Source organism: Synchiropus splendidus, chromosome 12, assembly GCF_027744825.2.
Source record: "Synchiropus splendidus isolate RoL2022-P1 chromosome 12, RoL_Sspl_1.0, whole genome shotgun sequence".
NCBI lineage: Eukaryota > Metazoa > Chordata > Actinopteri > Syngnathiformes > Callionymidae > Synchiropus > Synchiropus splendidus.
Genome location: NC_071345.1, coordinates 15,439,162 through 15,462,661, shown reverse-complemented (window position 1 = coordinate 15,462,661; position 23,500 = coordinate 15,439,162). Strand labels below are relative to the sequence as shown.

At 45.0% G+C, this 23,500-nt stretch overlaps 2 protein-coding genes across 3 annotated transcripts in view; one reads left to right on the top strand and one right to left on the bottom strand.

The window, feature by feature from the left end:
• The window catches only part of LOC128767978 (teashirt homolog 1-like), a 32,877-nt gene extending 15,268 nt beyond the window's left edge, over positions 1-17,609 (bottom strand). The window contains exons 1-2 of one of the 2 annotated variants that reach the window (XM_053880430.1): positions 17,442-17,609; positions 15,531-16,013 (exon numbers count right to left, since the gene is read on the bottom strand). In XM_053880430.1, the coding sequence (XP_053736405.1) occupies positions 15,531-15,570 (40 nt within the window). In that variant the 5' untranslated portion in view covers positions 15,571-16,013; positions 17,442-17,609. Of the gene's footprint in view, positions 1-15,530; positions 16,014-16,185; positions 16,542-17,441 lie in introns of those variants that run through there. The other variant, XM_053880429.1, reaches the window with a different exon arrangement.
• Positions 15,926-23,074, top strand: LOC128767979 (prostaglandin reductase 3-like). Its single transcript, XM_053880431.1, has 2 exons — positions 15,926-17,356; positions 19,636-23,074. Exons 1-2 carry the CDS (start codon positions 17,109-17,111, stop codon positions 20,564-20,566), a joined length of 1,179 nt encoding a protein of 392 aa, XP_053736406.1. The 5' UTR covers positions 15,926-17,108; the 3' UTR covers positions 20,567-23,074.
• The last annotated feature ends 426 nt before the right edge of the window (positions 23,075-23,500 follow it).

Sequence of the window (23,500 nt, the reverse complement as noted above, 5' to 3'; positions counted from 1 at the left end):
TAGCAACTTCCATTAAAATGTGTGTTTTTATACACTGTAACTGATTGATTTAGGATATTTCCCTTTTTTTCCTGTGTAATAGCAGTTGGATTTTTTATTAATCCTTCATTAATGGGTCCCATGTGTTGCAAACTCAATGGACCACACATGGAAAAATGTTTCTGAATTATAATCATACATCCACAGAAAAAGCAGAGCATATTGAACAGACAGATGGGAGAGAAAATAAACAGTTAAACTACTGTTAAGACACAGAAATAGACTCATACAGTGAGGTCTTTGTGACATAACATGAACCAAACTTAGATACCAGTTACCCAACACAGCTTCTGACTGCAAGGTCTTCTCGACGAGAAGTTTTCGAAACGTAGCAGAATTTCGGAAGAGCTGAGGCGAATCCCCCAATGAAAGGTGTTGTTTTGTCAAGGGGTCAGTGGGGGAAAGATGAGAGGGAGGTCTATAAATCCAACCTTCTGGTTTACTACCAAACATTAAAGGACATGTCGCCATCCTAAATCAGCAGGAAGACAGCGAGGCTTAAACAGGGGAGGGGGGGGTTGCATGCCTCCTCCCGGAGCGACACCAACACCAACACCAGCTCAATTCTGGATCACATTTTTGTTTTCCCTTTTATACTCAGTAAACCAAAAGAGTCACAAGTCATGAACGTGTGCGGCTGACGTCACATTCCAGGGAGTGAATAAAGGCAGCTGGGCGTCTGTATAATTATTGTTGAACCTGTACTTTCTGGTCATTATCCGTGACATTGTCTCTCCGGTATCAGATCTTTTCTTAAAGCATACACAGACTCTTACTCACTCACAGGTAGCAGTAATGATAAGATAATAACGCTTCAAGGATGAGCACATTGAATTAAAGCGGAAGCCCCAAAAGCTTCCTTAATTGTCACCGTCATCAAAGAGAACCTGTTCCCCGGGATGAAAAATATATTAATAATATAATAAAAATGTCAGTGACTCGCAATCACGTTGAAAGGCGCACGCCTGTCAGTTTATAACTCGGCGACTCACTCCCGCACGCACACGTGCAGACCAAGCGTCCAACACACAAACAGTCAAACTCTCACAGACACACACTTTTTAAGCCCTCGCCTGGCATCAACTGTCACACAACCTGTCTCTGAGAACTAAGCAGAGACAGACGCTGTCAACTTAGAGTGCCTCAAATGCCCACACCCAGCCAGGCAGAGGAGAAATCAAGCCCGTCTCCCAGTATAATTTGCACTAATCCTTCATGGAAGATAGTAAAGTCTATGGCATATCTGCCTAATAGCATCAGTCACCGACAGGTTCTAATCTCATATTTAGACCCATTTCCATCACAGACTGACGACAAAAGCAGCAGCACAAAGTGTGATTACCTTTCTGTTTTTTTTTTTTTTTTTAAATACGTTTCTGCATGACTTGACTGCTGATAATGGCGGGGGGATTTTAAAACACAGCAGCAGCAACACAAAAAAAGAAAAAAAACCTTCTTGGCGGGAAAGTCTTTCCAGGTAAGCACAGTCGACAGGTGTGTCGGGAAAGCAGATGATAAACTGGTGAGGAGAGTGAGACCCTTCCAGAAACAGCTTACACACCACACACACAAACTCTTTATGAACACACCTTTACACACACTCCCTTTCAAGGCGTTTACAACCTGTGGTGTTTGTCCTGCTCCGTTGGCTGCTCGACCACGTGCATTTGAATGCCGACTGGAGAGCATCCCTCTCTTTCACACGGCGCAATAAAAGACGACACACACAATGAGGGCTCTTTTCAGTCGAGTGGGGCTGCCTGGGGGTAGGCGAGCACCTCCAAAACCGCCACAGCACTTAAACTTGCGGCGTACAATGAGACGCTAAGCCTTACTGAATAATAAGAGATTATTCATAAAGATGACAAACAGAGGAGAACAGAAACAAACTGGGTCTGAAAAGTCCTCCAGCTTCGCCTCAGAAGTGCGTCACAACTGTGACCCGGCCGCAGAGACAAAACCGGGGAGGTGTTGCAAAGATCCTAATGAAGCCGTAAATCAGAGTCCGATGAGAACAGACTCACATCACCGGAGATCAATGCCGACACACATCCACACACAAGACGAGAAACAGCAAGACGCAAACACATGCCAGAATTCTCCAGAGAGTTTGACTTATGAAAGCACAAGTACATGAGCGCACACATTCAGACACACACTTTCATCTACAATCTATTAAACTTCTCCCCAGCTGTCCCTCCAGAACCCACCCATGGGCTCAGGAGTCCCACCTCCTTGTTCTATCCCGCTCGTCTGAATAAAATCGGACGTGATGAATGGTGCCATAACTCTGATATCCACAATCAATCTCTGCTTTAAAGACACATCCATCTTCTGTAATGCTGATGGTGTCAGGGGTGGGTGGGCGTCAGAGCACGAGGACGTCTGACCTCATAGTGGGATATGCTGGCGAGAGGGGCGGGGCGTGGAGGAGCCTCTGAGTGATGTGTGTCAGCTCACATCTGGCCGGAAAAATAAATGAGGCTTATGAAGACAAATGAAAAGGGGCTGTCTGGCGAAGCCCACCACCTCCCTCCAAACAAGATGAGAAGTTAATATATGTGTACAATTGCGCTACACAGATGAAACAAAAGCCCTGGCTCACATTACCGCGCTTTTTATTCCTGCCAGCTAATTAATGTAACACAATTGATTTGTCCTTTGCAGCACGATTGCGCCACTCACACAGACAAAAAAAAAGAAAAAAAATCGTTTTAAAAGATGCAAATCGAAGCATTGGGAGCTTAACTTATTTTGTTTCTATATAACACCTCCGGCTGTGTATGTCTGGATCTTTAGCCTCGAGCTTGACGCAACATCATTAAATGAGAGCAGCTTCCTTTCGACATTCCTTCAATAAAGGTGGGGGGTTGTGAAGAGCAGATTTCACTCTTCAGTCAGTAAAGCGACTGTGAATTAACTTATTGTGCGTCAGATTCATGGGTAAGGATATAAGGACAAAACTAAAGAGCAGCGGCGGATTTGATCAGTTTGCTCAAAAGTTGAGTTTTGTTACATAAGTGTGCATCACAGCTGAGCGCAGTGAGAGAATGAGTCGGTACAGTAGATAAAAGTCTTCTGACTCACATTTTTTTAAACTTACAGCTATAAGGAGAGAATTAAAAAAGCAAAAAAAGAAGGGTGAAAATGCTCTATTGAGCGAGTGAAAGTCTCACCGCTGAACTCATACAGTGGAGCGTACAGAGGAAGGGGGTGGGAGGATTCTGCAGGCTGAGTGTTGAAAGAATGAACTATCCATGACCTGTTAGAAGGGTCACTCCTCAGCGACACCACCATTGAATATTCTTCTTAATGATGTACCATGTCTTTTAACCCCCACAGACAAAGCAAGAAAACATTTATACTGTCAGGACGGTGCAGGGGGGGGGTCTCCAATACCACCCCACCCCCCCCCCCCCCCCCCCGCCACCGCTTCGTCCTCGCTCGCCCACACTCTGCTCACCACCTTGCGCTGCCCCATGTTGGATTTCTAATTATTGAACAAAGAATTTCACACAGCGTTTCGCACACGCTCTTCAGGCTGTCTCGTGTGGTACGAGAGCTGGATTATGCACGGACTTGTATTGAAAAGGGGGGAAAAAAACTGCTTGCTCAAGCTAGTATACTTGTAGCTTTGGATCAGACAGAGAACAACTTAATATTTTACATCAATAAATTTGATATGTCATCAATGTGGAGGACCCGACTTCTTAAAGTAACACTAGAAACAGGTACTACAGTGTTATTAAATGTAATTGTGAAGTTTCACAACAAGAAAAGAGCTAAGGATAGCAATAGCAGTTCTTTCTAAAGAAGCAAGCATTGTGATGACATCCATTTCATCGAAGGCCACAAGTACGAGTCGACATCCACAGTAAAATGAGACCACGGCATCATCGCAATCCATAACATTGAAAGTTCGGGAGCGTTTCATGAAGGACACATCAAAGGACACGCTACATCTTGAGCAACTAAAATTCAAAGTTTCAAAACAACATTTAGTGCAACACTTGACATTCACTTTCTTTCTTCTTAAATTACTGTTTACAACACTAGACTTGGTGTCAACCCATGCACACCATTTTAGATGCCAACTATCAAAATAGTTGCAGCCCTAATTTAAGAAAAAAAAAGATAATAAAGATGAAAATAATCTCGGTAAAAATGAAAGTGAATACTGATTCTGTATTCAAAAACATCGCACATTAAGTAAACTGTAACCTGGCAACAAGCCATCGCTCTTCCTTTTCCCTATATGATGCTTAGTTTCTACAGAAACGCACTGACCACCAAAAACATTCTGTTGGTTAAACAAATCTTTTTCGAAAATGAAATATATTTGAATACACTTGCTCACGCCGCTGACCTGGCAGAATACAGTGTTGAAGCTCCATCCTCACTTAGCCTCTAATCTGGTCACGGTGGAGGAACGACGGGGCAGCCAGGTGAGATAGTTTATTGATTCTGGAAGTGGCTTGGATGGAGTTAACCCCAGCAAGGCACTGCGATGGGGGTGAGAGAGGGTACGGATGAAAGGTGAGCCGATGATGGATGAGAGGAAGCTGGAAATGGAGTGCATGCGCCGGGGCGGAGACAAAAAGGAAAAAAAAAGTTGTAGATAGGCAAGCCATGACTGGACTGACACGGCTCACGATTGTAACTGACACATTGGCTACAACAGGCGGTCCTGTGTACAAGCTGTTCTGCAATGTAATGTGTTCTTTAACGGGCCCCGAGCGTTTGGTTCTGTGACCCTTCAGAACCCCCGACTGGGGCCCGACCAGCCAGGAAAGCTGTAATCTCTCTGTCAAACAACAGTTCATATGGATTCCACGCGTGTGTGTGTGTGTGTGTGTACGTGTGAGAGTGTTGCACTCCGCTAAAGGTTTTACCACCTACCACAAAAGATGAATGTCATATTCATTTCTCTGTCACTAAAAAGTTGAGATCAACCCTCAGATATTAGACTACAAGGACTTTGAGACAGTAAGTGCCCCTGGGTCAACCCCACAAAAAGATCCAAACACCCTCACATGTATGTACACACAGCGCTAGTGTGAATACGGAGAAGACAGGAAACATTACAGCGACCTTTTTTGGCACCAGCCAAAGTGAAAAGGGAGGGTAGAGGTTGTCAGGAGGAGGGTTGGGGGGGGGTAGGAGAGAAACCGAGGAGAGTGAACGGAGGGGGCGGGCTGAAGGAGTAGAGATGAGGGAGGAAGGAGGGAGAGAGGGAGGGTTGAGCGCTGGAATGAACTCTCTCAGGCTTTGTGGTGCACGTTTCCCAAGGCCCCCGCCTGGCCCCTTTGATAAATGACACATGTCATTCTGTCAGCTTGTGACACTGCAGCTGGGAGGCCCTGTGATGTATGGCTCTGCTGAAAAAAGGAAATCAACTTTTTTCCCCGTCTCTCCTGCTCTCTCTCCCAGTTTTTGGTCTCCCTCTCTCACTCTCACCCTCCCTCCTTCCCTTGGCCTGAGCTGAGTGCATGGCCTTTTTATATGAGGATTTAGGTTTCCCCTGCTCCAGTAAGCACCCCCCCCTCCGACCCGTCCTCGCAACGATAGACAGGCATGCATAGCCAGGTTTGTCTCCTGTGCGCACACACAGCTATTATGATCATGTACAAAGCAGTAACCCGAGGAAAGGGGGTCAACGCCACATCAGAGGTGGATCCAGGATTTATGGCGAAAAGCCGAGGAAGTAAACAAAGTGCGCTCTTTTTAGTAGGCAGGAGAGGTGGGTAGACGGAGGGAGCGGGGGTAAAAATTCCGGTTAGGCAGGATGGCTGGTGTCTCCCACTGGGTCATCTGTCATCCATGTGTCTGACTGGAGGAGGACGAGCACACACAACCCTGGAAAGATGGGCCATACACTCGCACTCCCGCAGGAGCTCAGGATGAAGTAAGAAAAGTATGCCACACACATGCGGGAAATTACAGTATCAAGGCAGAGGGATGCACCTTCCAAAATAGATTTGAGCGCAGCCACCTTGTGATACACTGGGAAAAATGTGATATAGTTTCAAAGAGCAAATAAGTTCAAGCCAATGCGGTGCTCCCTTGAGGCCGACTCTCACCCTCCCATTCTGGAAGATTAGCCTATCATAGTAGCCCACTGACCCCCCACTACATGCGCCACCCACGCCATGGGTGAGCCAGCATAAAAAAAAAAAAAGACTAATCCTTCATTTTCCCCTTTTTTCCACCTTGCATACACACTTTTCTGATAGTCTCTGGGTTCCCTCTTTTCTCAACTCGACACCCTCTCTCTCTCTTTACACCCCTCCTCCCGCTATCGTTCTTTTTCAACGGCTGACCTGTTATGAGCGCTCTAGAGATTTAACGGCCAAAAAAACAAGCGCGAGTCAGGCGTGACGGAGGGACGTTTTCAGTGTCGCCTTTCCATCTCCATGTGATCACACGCACTCGCACAATTGACACATAACTACAAGACAAACAGATTGATTCGGAATGACTGTCTAAATATCACACCGACACTTACTCAGTCCCGTCGTGATGAGGTGATGGATGTGTGGGTATAACACACCAGTTCAATGGTTGGCTGCATACACACTAATGAGAAAGAATTGAGTATGTGTTGCTATGGGGACCATGGTTGCATTTAAAGGACAGCTAAAGAGCAAAAGACAGAGAGAGGCTGTGAAAAACCGCAAAACGCCAACTGTGAAGGTGGAATCTGGTGCATAATGTTCAGATTCCACTGGTGAGAAAGGTATTTCAGCACAATTCTAACAACAACCAGCATTCATGAAATATACACATGTGCCTGCGAACAACCGCCAAATATATCCATCATGAATGTCAGCCATGAAAGGTCAACAGCAAAATGTTAATATGAGACGATCTTGATTTAAACATCTGCGAGGAGCATTTCAGTACTTGCATATTATTAGCTTCAAGACGTTGCATTTTAATCGGCTTCTAATTTGGAGTCTAACATTACTCATGATCAGTAAACGTGAAAAGTCAAAGACAAAATGTAAATGGTAAAAGGCATTTGCGAGAAAGTCATCTCTATTATTTAGCTTGAATTGTTTCTGCACAAACGACAAATAAAGCTGCTCAGAATTGAGGGTTAAATTGTGCACTTGAAAGTTGCACATGACCCATGAAAAAGAAACAAAAGCAACAAAACCCCAGGCTCAACTGTTGAATCATGTCACCCAGAGGTCAACAACAAAATGTAAATATTGATCGGAAGTTAAACCTAACCCTTGACTTATCAGTAGGTGTGAGGAAGTCAGATTACATAGCTGAAGATAGATATTTGGTCACATGACTCATAAAAGCAGGTAGGAAAACATAGAAAAATAGAAACTATGTGATATTCAACGGTTGTTTTTTCATGCTTATTACAAATATTGTCGCACTAAGAGGTTGGGACCATCTAAACTTGAATTGAAACATTTATGAGAAAGAAGGCTTTTTTGGCATGAGGTACAGCAATAACTGTTGTAATATTGGACTGAGTTGAAGCATTATTTATGTTAAGAATGAAGACTTTAGAAGTCTTCCATTAGGTGCATAAAATTAAGAATGAACTTGTGTCAACAATTGACCTGAAAAGAAAACGGAAAACAAAACCAGTGTCCAGACTGCAGCCACCTAGAGGTCATGACCTGCCTGTGACCCCGTCAGATGTGCACTCTAGCTGGCTGGGTGGGGTTGAACGGGGAACAAGGCGTCATTAGGGCTGAGTGATGAGCGGTGGCCATGACTGACGACTGCAGGGGAGTGCGACACTGCATTTCTAAATGCCAGAGGGCCCACACAATGACTCCAGCAGAACCTGAGCAATAACTGTGTTCATGTGGTTATAGGAGCCATGGTTAAACCGCCGCGGCTCTGTTAACAAGCTGCCTCTGTGACCTACAGGATATTGCTATACACATGTAGACAAAAAAAAAAAAAGCTGAAAACACCGCACCACTTGAGGAACATTCCCTTGTGCTAACGTGTATCTACATAAAGTGCAGTCATTGTGGCCACATTGTTTTTGTTTAGTCTCCCTATTCCCGAAGTTGTCTCCGTGCAGTTTGATGTTCCCTTTTAATCGCAGCAGGAGAAGAGGAAGAAAGCGACGTGAGGAAATGAAGGAAGTGATATGACAAGGGGGGCAGTGTGTGAGGCCGGATCTTGGGAGTGAGCGTATGTTTGCTGTGTGAGCACGAAGGCAGCGGCAGTGTTGGACTTCAAGGTCAGCTGATAAACACCACATTCACAAGTCAGGAGAGGGAAATGTAGACCCTCTCTTTTGATCCTGCTCACACATTCACCTCAATTAATCACCGGAATTGTTACACCATTGTAATACCAAAAACAATCTCCATGATCACACGCACAAACAAAATTTCAAATTGCTATCATCCATCTCACCTGCCCTTGTAAGAGCAAGGGGAAGCGGGAGGGGTGGGGGGGGGGGGGAGGTTAGTCGGTGGAAGAGTGAACCGTTCTAAACGCCCAGCCAGCAAGATGATGGTGAAAAATTAACGGCAGGCAGCCAAACAAGTGAAGGCGCCAGGGCGAGGGGATCAATGCACGGCATCCGCGGCGGGAGCAGCTATGTAAAACACTTGCCTTAAGTCAGCCGCATCCGGTTAATATTTAATCCCTCCATCCATCTCCACAAAGAACGTTTCCCTTTCAGCTGTAGCAGCCGTTTACTTTGATTACACACAAATGCGTACGGGTTCACCAGGGCAGTGACAAGAGCAAGGAAAGTGACTTGTGTGGGGTCAAAAAAAATAAAATAAAGTTGGATGATCGGTCACAGCACGATGGGTGGGAGAGTTACAGAGAGGGAGTGAAAAAGGTGAAACGCTTTGCTGAAACCAGGAAATATGCAAATAAGTGAGAGTGGCAAAATAACGCTGATATTATCTCCCCCCCTGCTTATTTTTCGTGGCAAATGATTTCAAGGGTGGAAATCCAAAACTGCGAGTCCCAAGTGAACATGCAAATCTATCTGTGTTTTCCTGGGAAGCCTTGTGCACTCACTCTTATGTTGCTGTTTCTGTATCCACCCTTCAACTGATTGAAGCTTCTGGTGTTTATTTTGTGCAGGCACTGGAAAAATCAGCGCATTTTTTAAAAGAAAAAAATATCTACAAAGCCCATGCAGAGCTGCACACATACAGATAGTAATCTAAAAATCGATAGTTTTAGTGAGAATAAATGATATTCCATTAGAATGTGTTGCCCACACACACTCCAAATGTCAGTGCCAATTTCATTAGCCAACTATTAAATCCAGTTTAAACTATTTATTTGTAGCTTTATAAATAAAAAAAGTGAAATCAAATGAAGGGGAATGCTGGCAAAAAACATACATATCGGTCAAGTGGCATCTCATGCTAGTAGGCAAACCATTTACACAAACACAAACGAGTTGTAGAAGCATAGTAGCAAAAGAATTCACTCTCACATTCACACCTGACCTTGAATTTAGTTTAGTGTACTACCTGCTTTGATGAGCTAAATGTTAAATCCAGCCAGAATCGTGTATGTATTTGACATTTAAACACCCAAAAGTGAGTCCAAGTGGCGATAAATGCTCAGAAATTGACCACACGCACCTACAGACACACACGACCATCACAACTATGCCGAGCGATTGATCCGCGAGCGTCTGCTGCTGCTTCAAAGCCAGAGAAAACTGCGGCTGCAGGGCTTGTGACAACACTGACAAGGGTAAAATGTTGTATCTCTCGCACGCCGACAGCTGGACACAGTAAGGGGGGAGGTATTTATGTGGGGAAGGAGTTAGTGGGGAGTGGAGGGGGGTGCCGTTCGGCCGGCAGTAATTCTTAATTGACACCTGTCAGGATAATGGCGGCAGTCACAGCTGTTGCGGGAGAATTTGTCCATCGTCCTGTTCATCCGTCAGCTTTAATCCCCATCCTAAAAGCCGCCCGCCCCTCCTTCCCATGCCACCCTACCACCCACTTGGCGCCACCTTATTTCCTCCTGAAGGCTGGTGCCCAGCTTCAGCTATGTCACAGAACCTGAAATCAATCGCAAAAGCCTCCACCGCAGCGATTCTAAAAACTTCATATTATAGTTGGAACTTGACATGTCCTGCCTCTGTAGAGCAATGGGAGTGTAATTACCACCGCACTGCTGTCACAGCGCTGCGCAGTCGAAAAACCAAGACGCAACAAATGAAAATATTAGCTGATAATCAACCTCATTTAGGAAGCGATGGAAGTAGCTGTTTCACTATGACATGGCTGCTCCACACAAACTGCTTTGAAGCACAACTAACGGTAGAAAACATGAAGACAGAAGCACACATACAGTGAAGGGAGATTATACAGTTCACATACATATTAAAGCAGCATTACAATAAACCCTTTTTGATATGAACGCACACATTCGCAATTCCTTGCTCACTTTTCTGTTTTTCATTTCCCAATAACTTTATCTGACGAGATACATGATAAATGCCCCCCCTCCTCAGTCCTTCACAGACACTCTTGTTTGGCTTTGGAATGCCCCAAAATGCGCATTTATGTGGAAAAAGATTCTCTAAAAAGAGGCAAAAGAGCAGGATTTAAATGGAAGAGAGGGATGAGAGGTCGGCTAAAGAGGTAGGGAGGCATAAGAGTAGAGTGTGTAAGGGTTGTGTGTCCCTGGATGTGCTCTTCTAGCGGGGCCCATCATATTTGTCTTGTTTGTTTGTTGGCATCAAAGCACTGCCTCTCACTGCCCCTGCTAACTGATGTAATGACTGCGTAAGCTACATGTGTATGTTTTTTCTCCCTGCGCTGAGGAATTCAAACACTTATTAGACAAAATATCCCGTAATTGCTCATCTTTTATTGATGGAAATAACATGTTAAATTTGGCTGGAGCAGACTCTCTTCATGCCCCCAGAGAGGGCAAGGCAGTGATCAAGAGCGCAAATCCACCCTCAGCAAATGTAATACTTTACTTAAGAAAATTTAAGATGTCAATTTTTCTGTCTTAAATGTTGCACGACGGCTTCTCTGGAACGCTTCCCCTCTTATCTCTCTTCCAACCAACAACATATCTACATTATTTTTATTAAAGAAAGGCTTAATTCTGGCTGTTGAGCCTTAACAAAATATAATTACTCAGCACAAAGCAAATATTACTTAGCAATTACCCACGCTGATAACACTGACGCTGCGTTTATCAAAGCTTTGATTCCAATCGGAACTTTACAATGGGAATGGTAGACTGCTGGAAGATCTGAATGTGAGAAGAGAAGTTTCTTTATTTTGGGGGGGGAAATTGTTTTTCCATGGCAGTCAGGAGTGAGACTGTCAGCACGGTCCCAGAGGGCTGCTTTCTATCTGTTTCAGCCTCAGTTTTTTTTTCGGATCCCATGACTTGCTGCTGTTTTTATGTGCTGCAAGGCAAGCAACAAAGCACATCTGGCTGCTTTAATGATATGATTTCCCATCATACTAAGCCACCTCCATTATGACCTCCCACAGAGACGTGCTGGCTGCACTTAAGCATTAGGTGTAGGTGTGTACGAGTGCGTTCAAATGTCTGTCAGTCTGGCTGTCTGTGTTTAGGGTTGAAGCTGGGTTTTTCGTCTAAAGCGCAGCGAGGGTAACACGCCTCTCGTGATGGCCGCCCTCAGGGCAGCTTCAGTTGAAAATGCCCCAAAAGAATCAAACAGAAAAAGACAAAGAGAATTCAACCCTCGTGAGCGACCAGGTCGGTGAACTTCACATTTCCAATCGCTGAGCTAAAGTGAGGGTAAATGTCCTCGCAGAAAAGCAGGGTAAATAATGAACACACACACACACACACTCACAGCCGGCTGGGGCCCCCAACACATTTGACCTTTGACTGGTTCAAATCCCAGATGTAAATTTAACTATTAGTATCAGAGGTGGCCCAAGAGCGAGCGTTGATATCGACGGAGGTCGATCGATGCCACCTGCTAACCTAGCGCTTCAATTATAGTAACCTCTAGCCAAGTGCGACTGCAACACACATGTGACGGAACACCCAGAAAACATACCAGCAAGATGTAAAATAAAACGGTTGGATCGATATGTGTTCCCGCTCTGTCGGATGCGCCTTGCTTTGATTGGAAACAGTGAGCAGATATGAGAGTTGGAGGCGAGAAATATATGGAGCTGCAGTTAAAAGTTTGTTTTCGTGCTCCAGTGGGGGGCAGATGCAGGGTTAGGAAGCTAAGCCCCCACTAAAGAGGATGACTAACATGGCACGGTTACCATTACACTCGTTCAAGTTATTCATTCCAGGAAAACTAACACCAGCCAGTGCTAAGCTACGAACACAGACGCATACTTTTCGCCTCTGTCTCACTTCTCCAGCCTGTCTGTGTCACACACACTTTTCTCGTTACTCCGTATCACTCCTCACCGCCACTCTGCCCGTGGGCCATAGAAAAGTTTAAAACACAAGTCATTCGCGCCAATCTTCCCATCAAAACGCCGTGTTTTTTTTCGCCACAAATCCAGCAAAGATTAAAAACACAGCTACGGGCTGCACTCCTCAGGACACCGGGGTAGACAGGAGGGTGGGTGGGTGTGTGTGTGTGAGGGGTGGGGGGCACATAAATCTGAGCATGCTGATTATTTCAAGGGAGGAATATCACATAACAGCATCGTCAAGTAAGAGCACAAAGGTCGCTGTGTAATCTTAGCCACCCCGGGCATGCAAAATCATTAATCCCTGGGTACAGTGATGCTTCAGCTTGGAATAAACTGGAGGCCTTCAGCGAGGAGCTGGGTGGGTGCTCACTCTCACGCAGCCAGAGTACGAGGAGGCCGTGTTATGATATGTTGGTGATTTACTGGCAAGACGGCCACACACACACACACACACACACACACTCACACAATCTATATTTAAAAAAAACGCTATGTGGGATTATTTGGAAGCGCTTGTATATCAAGCCAGCTGCAACACCAATAAAAAATAAATGAATCACTCACAAAAACATCTCCACCCTCACATTCCAAGTTTGAGGGAAAAACACACCGGACACGGGTCCGACTGGGAGGTTAGGAGGGCGGCGGTGGTGGGGGTTGGCGCTCGCCTCGCCTCGCCGAGGTCATTAACTGGCATTGTCTCCTGGCGTGATTAGTCAGGTAGCAAAGTCCATTTGTCACCTGCGCAGGCAAATTGAGTTGGTGCTGCACTAGGGGCTATAGGGACTGTATAATATCAACTTGATTACATCAAGGCAGCTGCGGACTTGACACCTTACTGAATTTGTCAGCATTAATCGTTCGGGGCTGTCACAAATCCGTCAGCTCCGCCGATAATTAGGGCTCTCTCTAATGAAGGGAAGCAAACCTTACCCCCGCCGCCCTCCACATCAGCACGCACACACACACACACACACACACTCATAATTAACCACCGTGCTCTTCTGAAACACAACTATCTTTTATCCGCTTTCCCTTCCTCCTCTTATTCCTGCGTCTGATGCCGTCACTCCCCCCCTCTTTTAATTGTTCCTGCCTTCGCTCCCTCTTCATTACACTGAGAATCAAGTTGTTTCCCTACGAGTTGGAGACTGGAAGAGCTGGACGATGGAAACTTTGGTTGACACACAGGATCGTGCTTGGATTTTTCATATCGAAAGAAATACCACAGCAACTTGAGGACATATTTTTAGCACTAAAATAATGCTTGTTTACGACACATTAAAATATTAAAAATTAAATGAATTTCCCTGATAATATAATAATTTAAATAACTTCCACAGCAATAGCACATTATATGCTTAGTCAAACTTTTGGTGCATTTTAAAGTTTACATAAGCAACAAAAGAACTAGAAATTGAAACAATTCAGATGAATAAAAAAAAACTTTAACCCTCATTAGCTATTAAATGATTCCGTCAAGTGAAATTCATTCAGATTAGCAGACTTTATATACAACTATTTCAACTGTGATTAACAGGCTCCTGAGCAGCAGCACAGAGATAAAGCCACAGGTCAGCACCAGCTCCCAGAGGAGGATCGAACCGGTCTGGTGTCTGTGTGTGTGAGGGAGAGTGTGTGTGTGTGTGTGTGTGTATTTAGATTATTTGTAGCTGCTGGGCACAGAAAGTCAAGGGCTGTATCTTGATCCTGTTGATAAAAGAATGGAAAACATCCTGCATGCCAAGTTGTGATTGACCATTACATCCTAGGATGCTGCGGCCCACAGTGGGGTGTATCAAGGATCAATGGTCTGTGCGTGCGTTTGTGTTCGTGTGTGTGGTAGGGCAGCAAAAGGGGAGGGAGGGGTCAAAGAGATGTCATGTTTTCGTGCCTCCAACTACATGCAGAAAGCTAACAAGTGTGACTCTGATCCCTCCATGGCCGCCTTTTCCTGAGGGATATTTCTCCAAAATAACACACTCAAAGAGGGAATACAGAACACACACACACACACACACTGCGGACAGTGAAGTCAGACTCCCTGCTTCAATCTGAATCATGTCCTCGCAGTGTGGGGCAGAGTGTTTGCTCGAAAGTCGGAGACAAGAAGAAGTCAGCGAGCACCGGTGGACTCTCCTACATCCCACACTCCTTCTCATCCTCCTCCTCCTCCTCCTCATCATCATCATCACCTCCATCAGCTGCAGCAGCTCCATGCTTAAAATGATAAAACCTGCTGAGTTCAAAGTCTTCGGCGGCTGGCCCTCCTGTTCGACCCGCTTTGCACCTCATATTTCAAAATCTCTTTAAAATTCTGTAACTGTCTTTTGTTCGCTGCAGTTGTTAATGCCTAACTTCAAAGCCCCGGCCTCATTAGCACAGAGGTAGAAACCCCTGTCACTCATTTACATTTGTTTAAAGGCTGAAGGGAGACCAGGGAAAAAAGGGGGGAGTCCGAATCCCAACCACTAGGAGACAACGTTGTCAGTCTTCCACCTATAAACATGTGTCAGCTGGACACAACTTTGTGCGACAGACTAAAGCATCTCAATATCTTTTTTTTTTTTTGCTTTTAGCTTCATCACAAACACACAGCATCCTTTCATCCAAAATCTCCCTAAAATTAAGAGCACAACTTTTTTGGGGGGGAAAGTTCTGTTCCTGTGTCTGATCCTTCTCTGCCTGCACGCAGGGATTTATTGATGTTTATCACGGATGAATAGATCAAAGGCTGCCAAGTGACAGGCGATCAATCACGCATCAAATCAAGAATGGCAATCCTCTAATAAAACAGACAGAAAAAGCCTGTGTGGAAAAAAAAGCTGCTCACCAGTTCTCTCCCCCCTTTCGGTTATTCATCATTACTCACTCTTGAACCTCAAAAGCTGCCTTTTATCCTCCATAATATCTCAGAGAACTCCACTGGCAAACTATTAGAAAAGAAAGCAGATGTGTGCGCCGTTTCTAGACGTTAAAAACACCACTGAGCGGTGATGTTTTGAAGGGAATAAAGCAATGTTAGAGAGAGTATCATGAGAAATGGATGTTTAAAGAAGGTGTAGGGAGTGAAGGGGCGGGTTATACCTGCTGATCGCCGCGGCTCTTGCTGCTTTCTCCTCGGCATAGTGACCGCTGCTCCCCACGGTGCTTCTCATGCAGGAATTACGGACAAAAATCAAGTGCGATCAGTTTGAAGAAACCATCCCTCTATGCAAGGGGAGCTGGGTTTGGACCTCGCAGCTGAGAATATCAATCTTCTTTGTCAGTCTTTTTTGACTTGAGAGCTGGATCGGCTCCAGCGATGACGAACTCGGAAATTAGAAATGAATTCTGCCAGTCACTGACACCTTCATGTCCGTCAGAGATCATCGTCCGTCATGGTTGGGGGAAGGCTTCGAAGTTTTGAAACAAATCTGGATTTTTTTTTTTCTGAATATATAGTTGGCTGCGCCTTTTACGCACAAGAAAGCTATCGAATAAATAAAGCGAGTAAGTCCCGTGTGTGAGAGAGAGAGAGTCTGAGAAGTAATGATCCCTCGCGTTTTCCTCTCTTCTTTTGCCAGGGAGCTGAAAGAAACAGAGAAAGACAGAGAGGCAGGCGTTAGATGTCAGTCCCGTCACCACCGCGCCACCTCAGCCGGGATCCAGCCTCGCGAGTCCGGCGAGGACTCCCAAGTCCCTCCGCTGCCTCTCTCAGTGACACAAACCAAACACACCAGCGAGTCCTGTCCCCCCTTACCTCCGTTTTAGATGTGAATCCCAGCGTTCATCTCATCGCATCTTGGACGGGGATCGGATTGTTTTTTTTTAAGGGGGGGAGTGTTGATGCGGTGGACTGGATATAGGGAACCAAACCATCCGGCTTTGGTGAAAATGAAATGTTTGTCTCTATTGGAATGAGAAAGAAGCGGAAGAAGGGAGGCAGAGGAACTATCCAGGGAGCGATCCGAGGTCTCCCCAAACAAGAAAAAACGGCAAGGCGCTGGATCCAGAAGCTGTTTCAGACAGTCTCAACTGATCGACAGACGCATCGAGTGGCTTTTCCTGCTCCATTTTACTCCTCCCCTCTCCACAAGCGTCACCCCTGACAGAGGAGCCTACCTGTCAATCTTTTTAATTGTCTTGTCCCCCCCTCCCCTTTTTCTCCCTCCCTCTCGTTTTTAATGCCTTTTAAACAACAGCGACAAAACACCTTTAACTGGAGAATTCTCAACTCAACAGAGAGTTCGATTCGCACCGTGTCATCAAGCGACATTTTAAAACGCTGAAATGAGAAAAGAAGTAGTAGCAGGTGCGCATCTAATAGAAAACAGATCGGCTTAAAAGAGGCGTTAAAAGTGGTGTTTGAGGGTCGTTACGTGTGCTGTTTTGGAAAAGAGGATTTATTTGGAAGTAGGAAGTGAGTGTTGTGGAAGGGGAGGGACTCCGACAAGTCAGAGGCGCTGCTGGGCTGCTAACCGCAGCAGCCGTTCTAGCCTCACAATACCACATTAAACGCGTGGTTTTCTATAAGCTCTCGCTTCGTAGAGCTGCTTCCCAGCGCTTAACGCTTCGGTTCGGCTGTGGCCTGCGTGTGTGCGGCGGAAGACGGCACTCTAGCGGAAGCTAAAGGCTCGTCGCCGCCACACTCGGACGTCAAGTTTGCCACATTTCCCCGGAGCAATGTCCACCTCGGTGCTGGCGAGGGCCGGAAGAGGGGCGAGCTCGGTGCTCGCACTTCGGACCGGAGTTCGCTCCATCATAGACACGTCCTACTCGGCGCACTTCATGGATTTCAAAGCGTCCGCCATCCCCAGCAGCATGAACAAGCTGGTCGTCGACAAGCTGAGCCCGAATTTCCGAGAGGCTGTTTCCGTGCACGCCGTCGCGGTGCCGACCCCCGGGGACGCGGAGCTGCTGGTCAGGAATCGGTGAGTCGCCGTTCTGCCGTCACTCTCCGACACAGACCGAGCACTGAAACGTCTAAAAGTTGGAGGAAAAGCAAGGTCCCCTTACCTCGAGTCAGCCTCGTCCTGCACCTGCGGTCGTCGTTACCGTCATCATTATCACAAGATGGCAAAATACGTGAGCAATAAGCGCTGTACTGTAAATCCAAGTTCCGCCCTCCTCGCATTTGTCTATCAATCCATCTCGGCATCTCTCTCTCTCGCGCGCGCGCTCTCTCTCTGTTCCACTGTCTTTTTACGTCACCAACCTGCAAACAAAGTCAGATCGCTCTGATGGAGAGAAGCAGCAGCAGCAGCAGCAGCTTCACTCTCATATCCAGCCCTACTAACAAACACACAGCTGCATATACTCAACTATGCTCCCAAACTAGGCTTTACACTCTCTTAGTCTTCGTTTACCTGCACGCGACTGATAGTTATCTCACTGTGACAAAGAGAAAATACTCCTCACAGTCCACCTTCAAAAAACTTTCTCATGGCTTCTTGATCACAAACTGGTTGCATCAACTCGATGGAATGTCTGATAACCGAGATGAAAAAGATTCTCCTCTATTCTTCGCAGTCAGAATGCAAACAAGGACTTGCGGGAATTATACAGCATCAGACCTCCAGTATGAATATCCATATTTTTTATTTCCATTTTTAAAAAGTTGGTCCCCCTCGCTGACATGTTACAACTAATTATGGGGTCCGGAATTACAGCTAAAATAAAAATAAAATAATATGGAAATGTCCTTTGTGAGCGGCAAAACGAATTGCTGATTTGGTGACGGAAATAGCACAAATATTTTTATTATATTTCTGCATTAACATGCACCAGAATAATGATTTGAGTTTACACTTGTTTGCATGCATTAATGTCTGTATATATTACTTTAAACTGAAGTATAAATGTTCATGTGTTGCTGAAGTGTGTACACACTACATCCGAAACAAGCTGAAAGATTGCTATGAGTGGTTTATTTAAGAGTATAAAATATTCTGTTATTCACTGGTTTGAGTGCACAATAATATAGTAATGACAGTCAATTTGTATGAATGTTTAGGAATATTTCCTTTTTTTGAAACCTTCAAATCCTCAATTTATATTTTAGTTTTACACTATTTGTTGCACCACTTATTTCAATCAATAATCTTGGTTATAAACCGTCTGTTACTAGCAGTTGTGATTAGATATACCTTTCCTGTGTGAGAAGACAGATTATAGCGTTATAAAGCAAACGAAGGTGTGATGTTTTATCTCTCTGACCCATCTATAAACCAGCGGAGCACAAGCTGGAAGCTCAAAGTACACTGGTGACATGCACAGTAATGAGGAAGAGCATGCACGCGGCTTGAAAAGGCAGTAAATGATTTATTTATGCATTCCTTTCGCACTTATTTGTTTCCAACATGTTGCCAAAGTAAAATCAAAACGACCGACTTCATGTCGAGGCAAGAGACGGCGGAGGGTTTGAAAAGTGCAGTTTGTTGTGGGTGTCTGTTGAAGACGATGAATCATGACATCATGCAATGTGTTTTGTGATACAAGCCTTTTCCTGTCAGTGCAGGAGTGTTCTTTTAGGGAGAAAAGCAAATCATTGCCTAAGTAAACTGAAGTGTGCACATGAGCGGGAAGACAACAATGTAGCCTTCAGAACCGAATGATCAACTCTAGTGCTGCACCGTATGTCTCTTCACAAAGTAAGGTTTGTTGAGCTCATAGTAATAACTTTTTAATTCCAAAACACAGATGGAAAATAGTGCTCTAACTTTGGTTCAGAAGTCAGCAAATATTTTATTGACACGTAAAGGTAAAATATCGAAATAAACCATCCTCAGATTAGTATTAACTAGCAATGCATCTTCCTATTTTGGTTTCTTAAAGATGAAAACTATTTGTTGAGTTTGATTATTTTAGGTTTAAAAGCTCAAATGTCAAAAACTGACAATTGCTGTAAATATTTCTGATGTTTCACTGATATTACAATTCTAGTTTTTGTTTTTGAATGTAGATAATATCATTAAAAAAACAGTGCGGACTAATCCAGACAGTGGAATCTGTTATTCCAGGCCAATCTACTTAAATTATTCAGCACTTGATCTGAATAATTGATAGAAAAATAATTGTCTCTACTCAGTCATCCAATTATAATCATTAAAATGCGAAAATAAAAATGGATTTAGATACATTTTTGTAGCCGTATTTTGTCGGTCTCATGATGGTCTTTTAATGGTCGGTACATGTGTGTGTTCTCCCACAGGTACGTGGGGATCAACGCCTCTGATATTAATTATTCCGCCGGCCGGTATGACCCCTCCCTGCGGCCTCCCTTCGACATTGGGTTCGAGGGAATCGGTGAGGTCGTCGGCCTCGGCCTTAGTGCGAGCTCCCGCTACACGGTCGGGGACAAGGTGGCCTACTTCAGCAACGGCGCGTTCGCCGAGTACACGGTGGTGCCGGCCAAAGCAAGCGTGCCGGTCCCTTCGGTGAAGCCAGAGTTCCTCACCTTGCTGGTCAGTGGCGCCACCGCTTACATCGCCCTGAATCGCCTGGGTGACCTGGCCAAAGGCGAGACAGTGCTGGTCACCGCCGCGGCCGGCGGAACCGGACAGTTCGCCGTGCAGTTTGCCAAACAAGCCGGCTGCCATGTGATCGGCACGTGCTCCAGCAATGAGAAAGCAGGCTTCCTTAAATCCATCGGATGCGACAGAGCAATCAACTACACAGAAGAAGACCTTGGCAAGACGCTGAAGAAAGAGTACCCACGAGGCGTGGACGTGGTTTACGAATCCGTCGGAGGAAGTGTACTAGAGTTGGCCGTCAACTGCTTGGCGCAAAAAGGACGACTTATTGTCATTGGCTTCATCTCCGGGTACCAAAGCAACTCTGGGATCCCAGTGTTCAACGGTGGAACGCTGCCTGTGAAACTGCTGCAGAAGTCAGCAAGCGTCCGAGGCTTCTTCCTGCCACACTTTGCCAGCGACTACAAGGACGCGCTCACTAAAATGATGCAGATGCTGGCTAAGGGGAAACTGGTGTGTGAGGTGGACTGTGGGGATCTGCTGCAGGAGGGGAGGTTCGTGGGACTGGAGTCTGTCTTCCGGGCCGTGGATCACATGTATGCAGGGAAAAACCTGGGCAAGGTCGTCGTAGAAATGGCTCCACCCACTGCCAACCAAAGTAAACTGTGATCAGAGGTTTGAATTCTACTGATAGTTATGACTGTGAATGTAAGAAATGAAATCCTATTTTTATCTAGAGAAGACATTCAAGATTTAAGAAGTTGTGATTATTATCAGCTGATCTGACAAGCTAATAAACCAGATTTTTTCCCCTCATACAAACACGTATTCTTCACTGTGTTTTACACCGCATTATTTACCCAAAAGATTCTCTGATAGGTCTCGTTGTTTCTTCTCTAACCAGGCTTGTGTCAGAAGAAAATGCTGCATTTGAATTCCACTGCCTGTTTGTGGCTGACAAAATACTGCTTTTGCACAATCAGTCTTATTATCCGCTTGTCCTGAAGCGGTGGATATTAGTGAAATTATTTACAGAGGTTGCTCTTAAAAATGTTTCACATGTCTGAAAAACACTGAAAGTAGTTGAATTATTTTATTGTTTTTGGGGTTCTTTTTACATAGACGAAGAAGAGGCACTGCACAGGCCGGTCCATTAACAGGTGAATTGGTGTCTCCTAATGTCCCTGATCTTATTTATATGGGTGAGTTTCACATTTACACTTGGTTAAAGTGATTTTTAAATGTATTTTTAGTTTATGAATGAGCGTTATAGCTGTTATAAAAGTCCAAACACCCACTTTAAAAAGCCTTGATCTCACAACAGAATATATGTGTTATTCAACACAGCTCTTGGGTGTTGTTATTGAGATAGCACAACTTGAAAGAGCTGGCCTTCCAACAGACTGTACCTGCAGCTTCCTTCTTTCGAATCAATTCCACGCGTTATGAATGAGCAGTACACACCTGTTCCTTCCTGGCAGAGAGAGCTGCCGTCTTCATGCGCTGTGAACATGCTACTTCCTCATCCAGGTGGCAACTCGGAGCATAACCCAGTGTGAAATATGTTACAGCTGTGACCTCAGCGTGCAAAGCTGCTACCTTCAGCAGACGGCAACGGAAATCAGAAACACTCACCACCATATCTGTTTTGATTTAGGAGCGAAGAAAGTCTGACAACTCACATGTTGAAACCTGTAATCAAACAATGAGACCTGTGATTTGCAGACGCACAAATATTTGGCGTATGTAGGCTGAGCCTATTAAGCGCTTCCTTTTCTCCCAATAAAAAAAAGGGATCAACGCAAAAAAATGCCAGCTGTATACGGTTTGTTGCTCATGGTAATACAAACATGTTGCGTTGTCTGGGTCGGAAATGAGACCTGTGGCCAAGTGAGTGAAGGAAGGGTGGAGAGTGAGATCGATGGTTGTGGCGAAGTAAAAACTGAGGTGAAACGTGAAACTTGCAATTCTAATCTATGTTCCTACCTTCAGCGATGAGCTGTGGGTAGAGAAGGACGGCAGATGGAAGCAAAAGGGCGGGACACTGTGTCCTGAGGATGTGTGGGTTGTTTGCAAGTAGCAGAAGAGAAGCTTGCTGTGGCTGTTTGATGGCGGCATTTTAATGGATGACATTAGCTTGACAGGAAGCTTCCATGTTTGCAGCTGGACCGCCAGATCCGATAGCATGTTTCTGGTCAGCATGTCGACGGAAAAAAAAAAAAAAACGGGGCAACCAGAGGCAGACAAATGGCTGGCTAATGTTCCACAGACCGACTTCTGTTGAGGTGGGAACAAGTAACAGTAACAGACTTTCTCTGTTACTGTTACTTGTTTCTCTATGCAACAGCCATGGACAATATCAAACAACAGCAACTATGTAGTAGCCATTTGACTCTATTCTGAATTTAAACATAAGGATTGAAACAACGTGGACTTTGAATCAGAACTTTTTGGACACTCACATTTGATGATGTTGTGTGACTGTACTCATCAAATATGAATAATGTTTTGCCAGTTATTATGTCACGCCAAACTCTACTGAAACTGGAACGTAAACGCATTAATTTCAACTATTAACCACAGGGGAAAAAAATATGAATTAATCCACATAATGCAGATTATTTATGTGTCCAATTTTTAGTGCACCAATTCCTGATGCACCACAGACTGTGTGAGATTGAAGAGAAGGATGTAAAATTTTAGACTTGAAAACGTTCCACCATCACTGAAGCACTTCCATGCTGATGTTCAAGCACATGTGTCCAGATGGGACTTATATATAACTAGTGCCTGTAGGCAGCGATATCATCAGTTATTCAGAAATATGAATTTTCAAAATAAGTAAATGAATAGTTGTTTGTAAAATAGAGTTAATATGCTTCTTAAGTTTGGGTTTTGCTTATGAGTGTCATAAGTCTAACAACTAAAGTCAGCAGCCAAGACAGTATGTCTTGTGCCAACAGAATTACAATGACGCCGGTCCGAAACAAACAGGCCATGATTTAATTCTCCATCCAGACTGTTTGCTGAGCCATTAGGAAAGAAAAACAAGCCCATGCATGTCAGCCACACAAAAGGTGTGGGGCGATAATGCACATGGATGCTACGATGAATGCATCCTGCTCCACTTTTCGGTCACTGTCGCGCGGCGTCTTGCAGGAGGAGGAGGAGGAGGCCAAGTTTGGAGGCTCTTCAATTAACAGGAGAGGCCTGGCCGGGGCGTCCTCCAGGGTCCACCTGTGCCTCCGCTGATTAGTGAGCAGTCACAGCCCCAATTAGAGAACACAGGAACCTGGAGAGACAACACTCTTTATTTAATTGGATTGTGTTGCAGTCGCCGGCCGCTCACAGGCAACGTATGGAGGCAACGCGGAGCTCGGGAGGATAAACAAGACATTAAAGACAGAGGAGGTCTTTTAGGGAGGCTGTTTTGTGATGCTGCGGGCTTTGTTCTCCAGGAATGATGATGTTTCATTTGCAAGTTTTGCGTGTCACGGAAGCGCATTAATAACCACGGTATATTTGGATACGTGGGACTTACAGTTTAAAATCAGCTTACTTTTACCCCGACCTGATTATCTACTGTACCTGGAGATTTCCCAG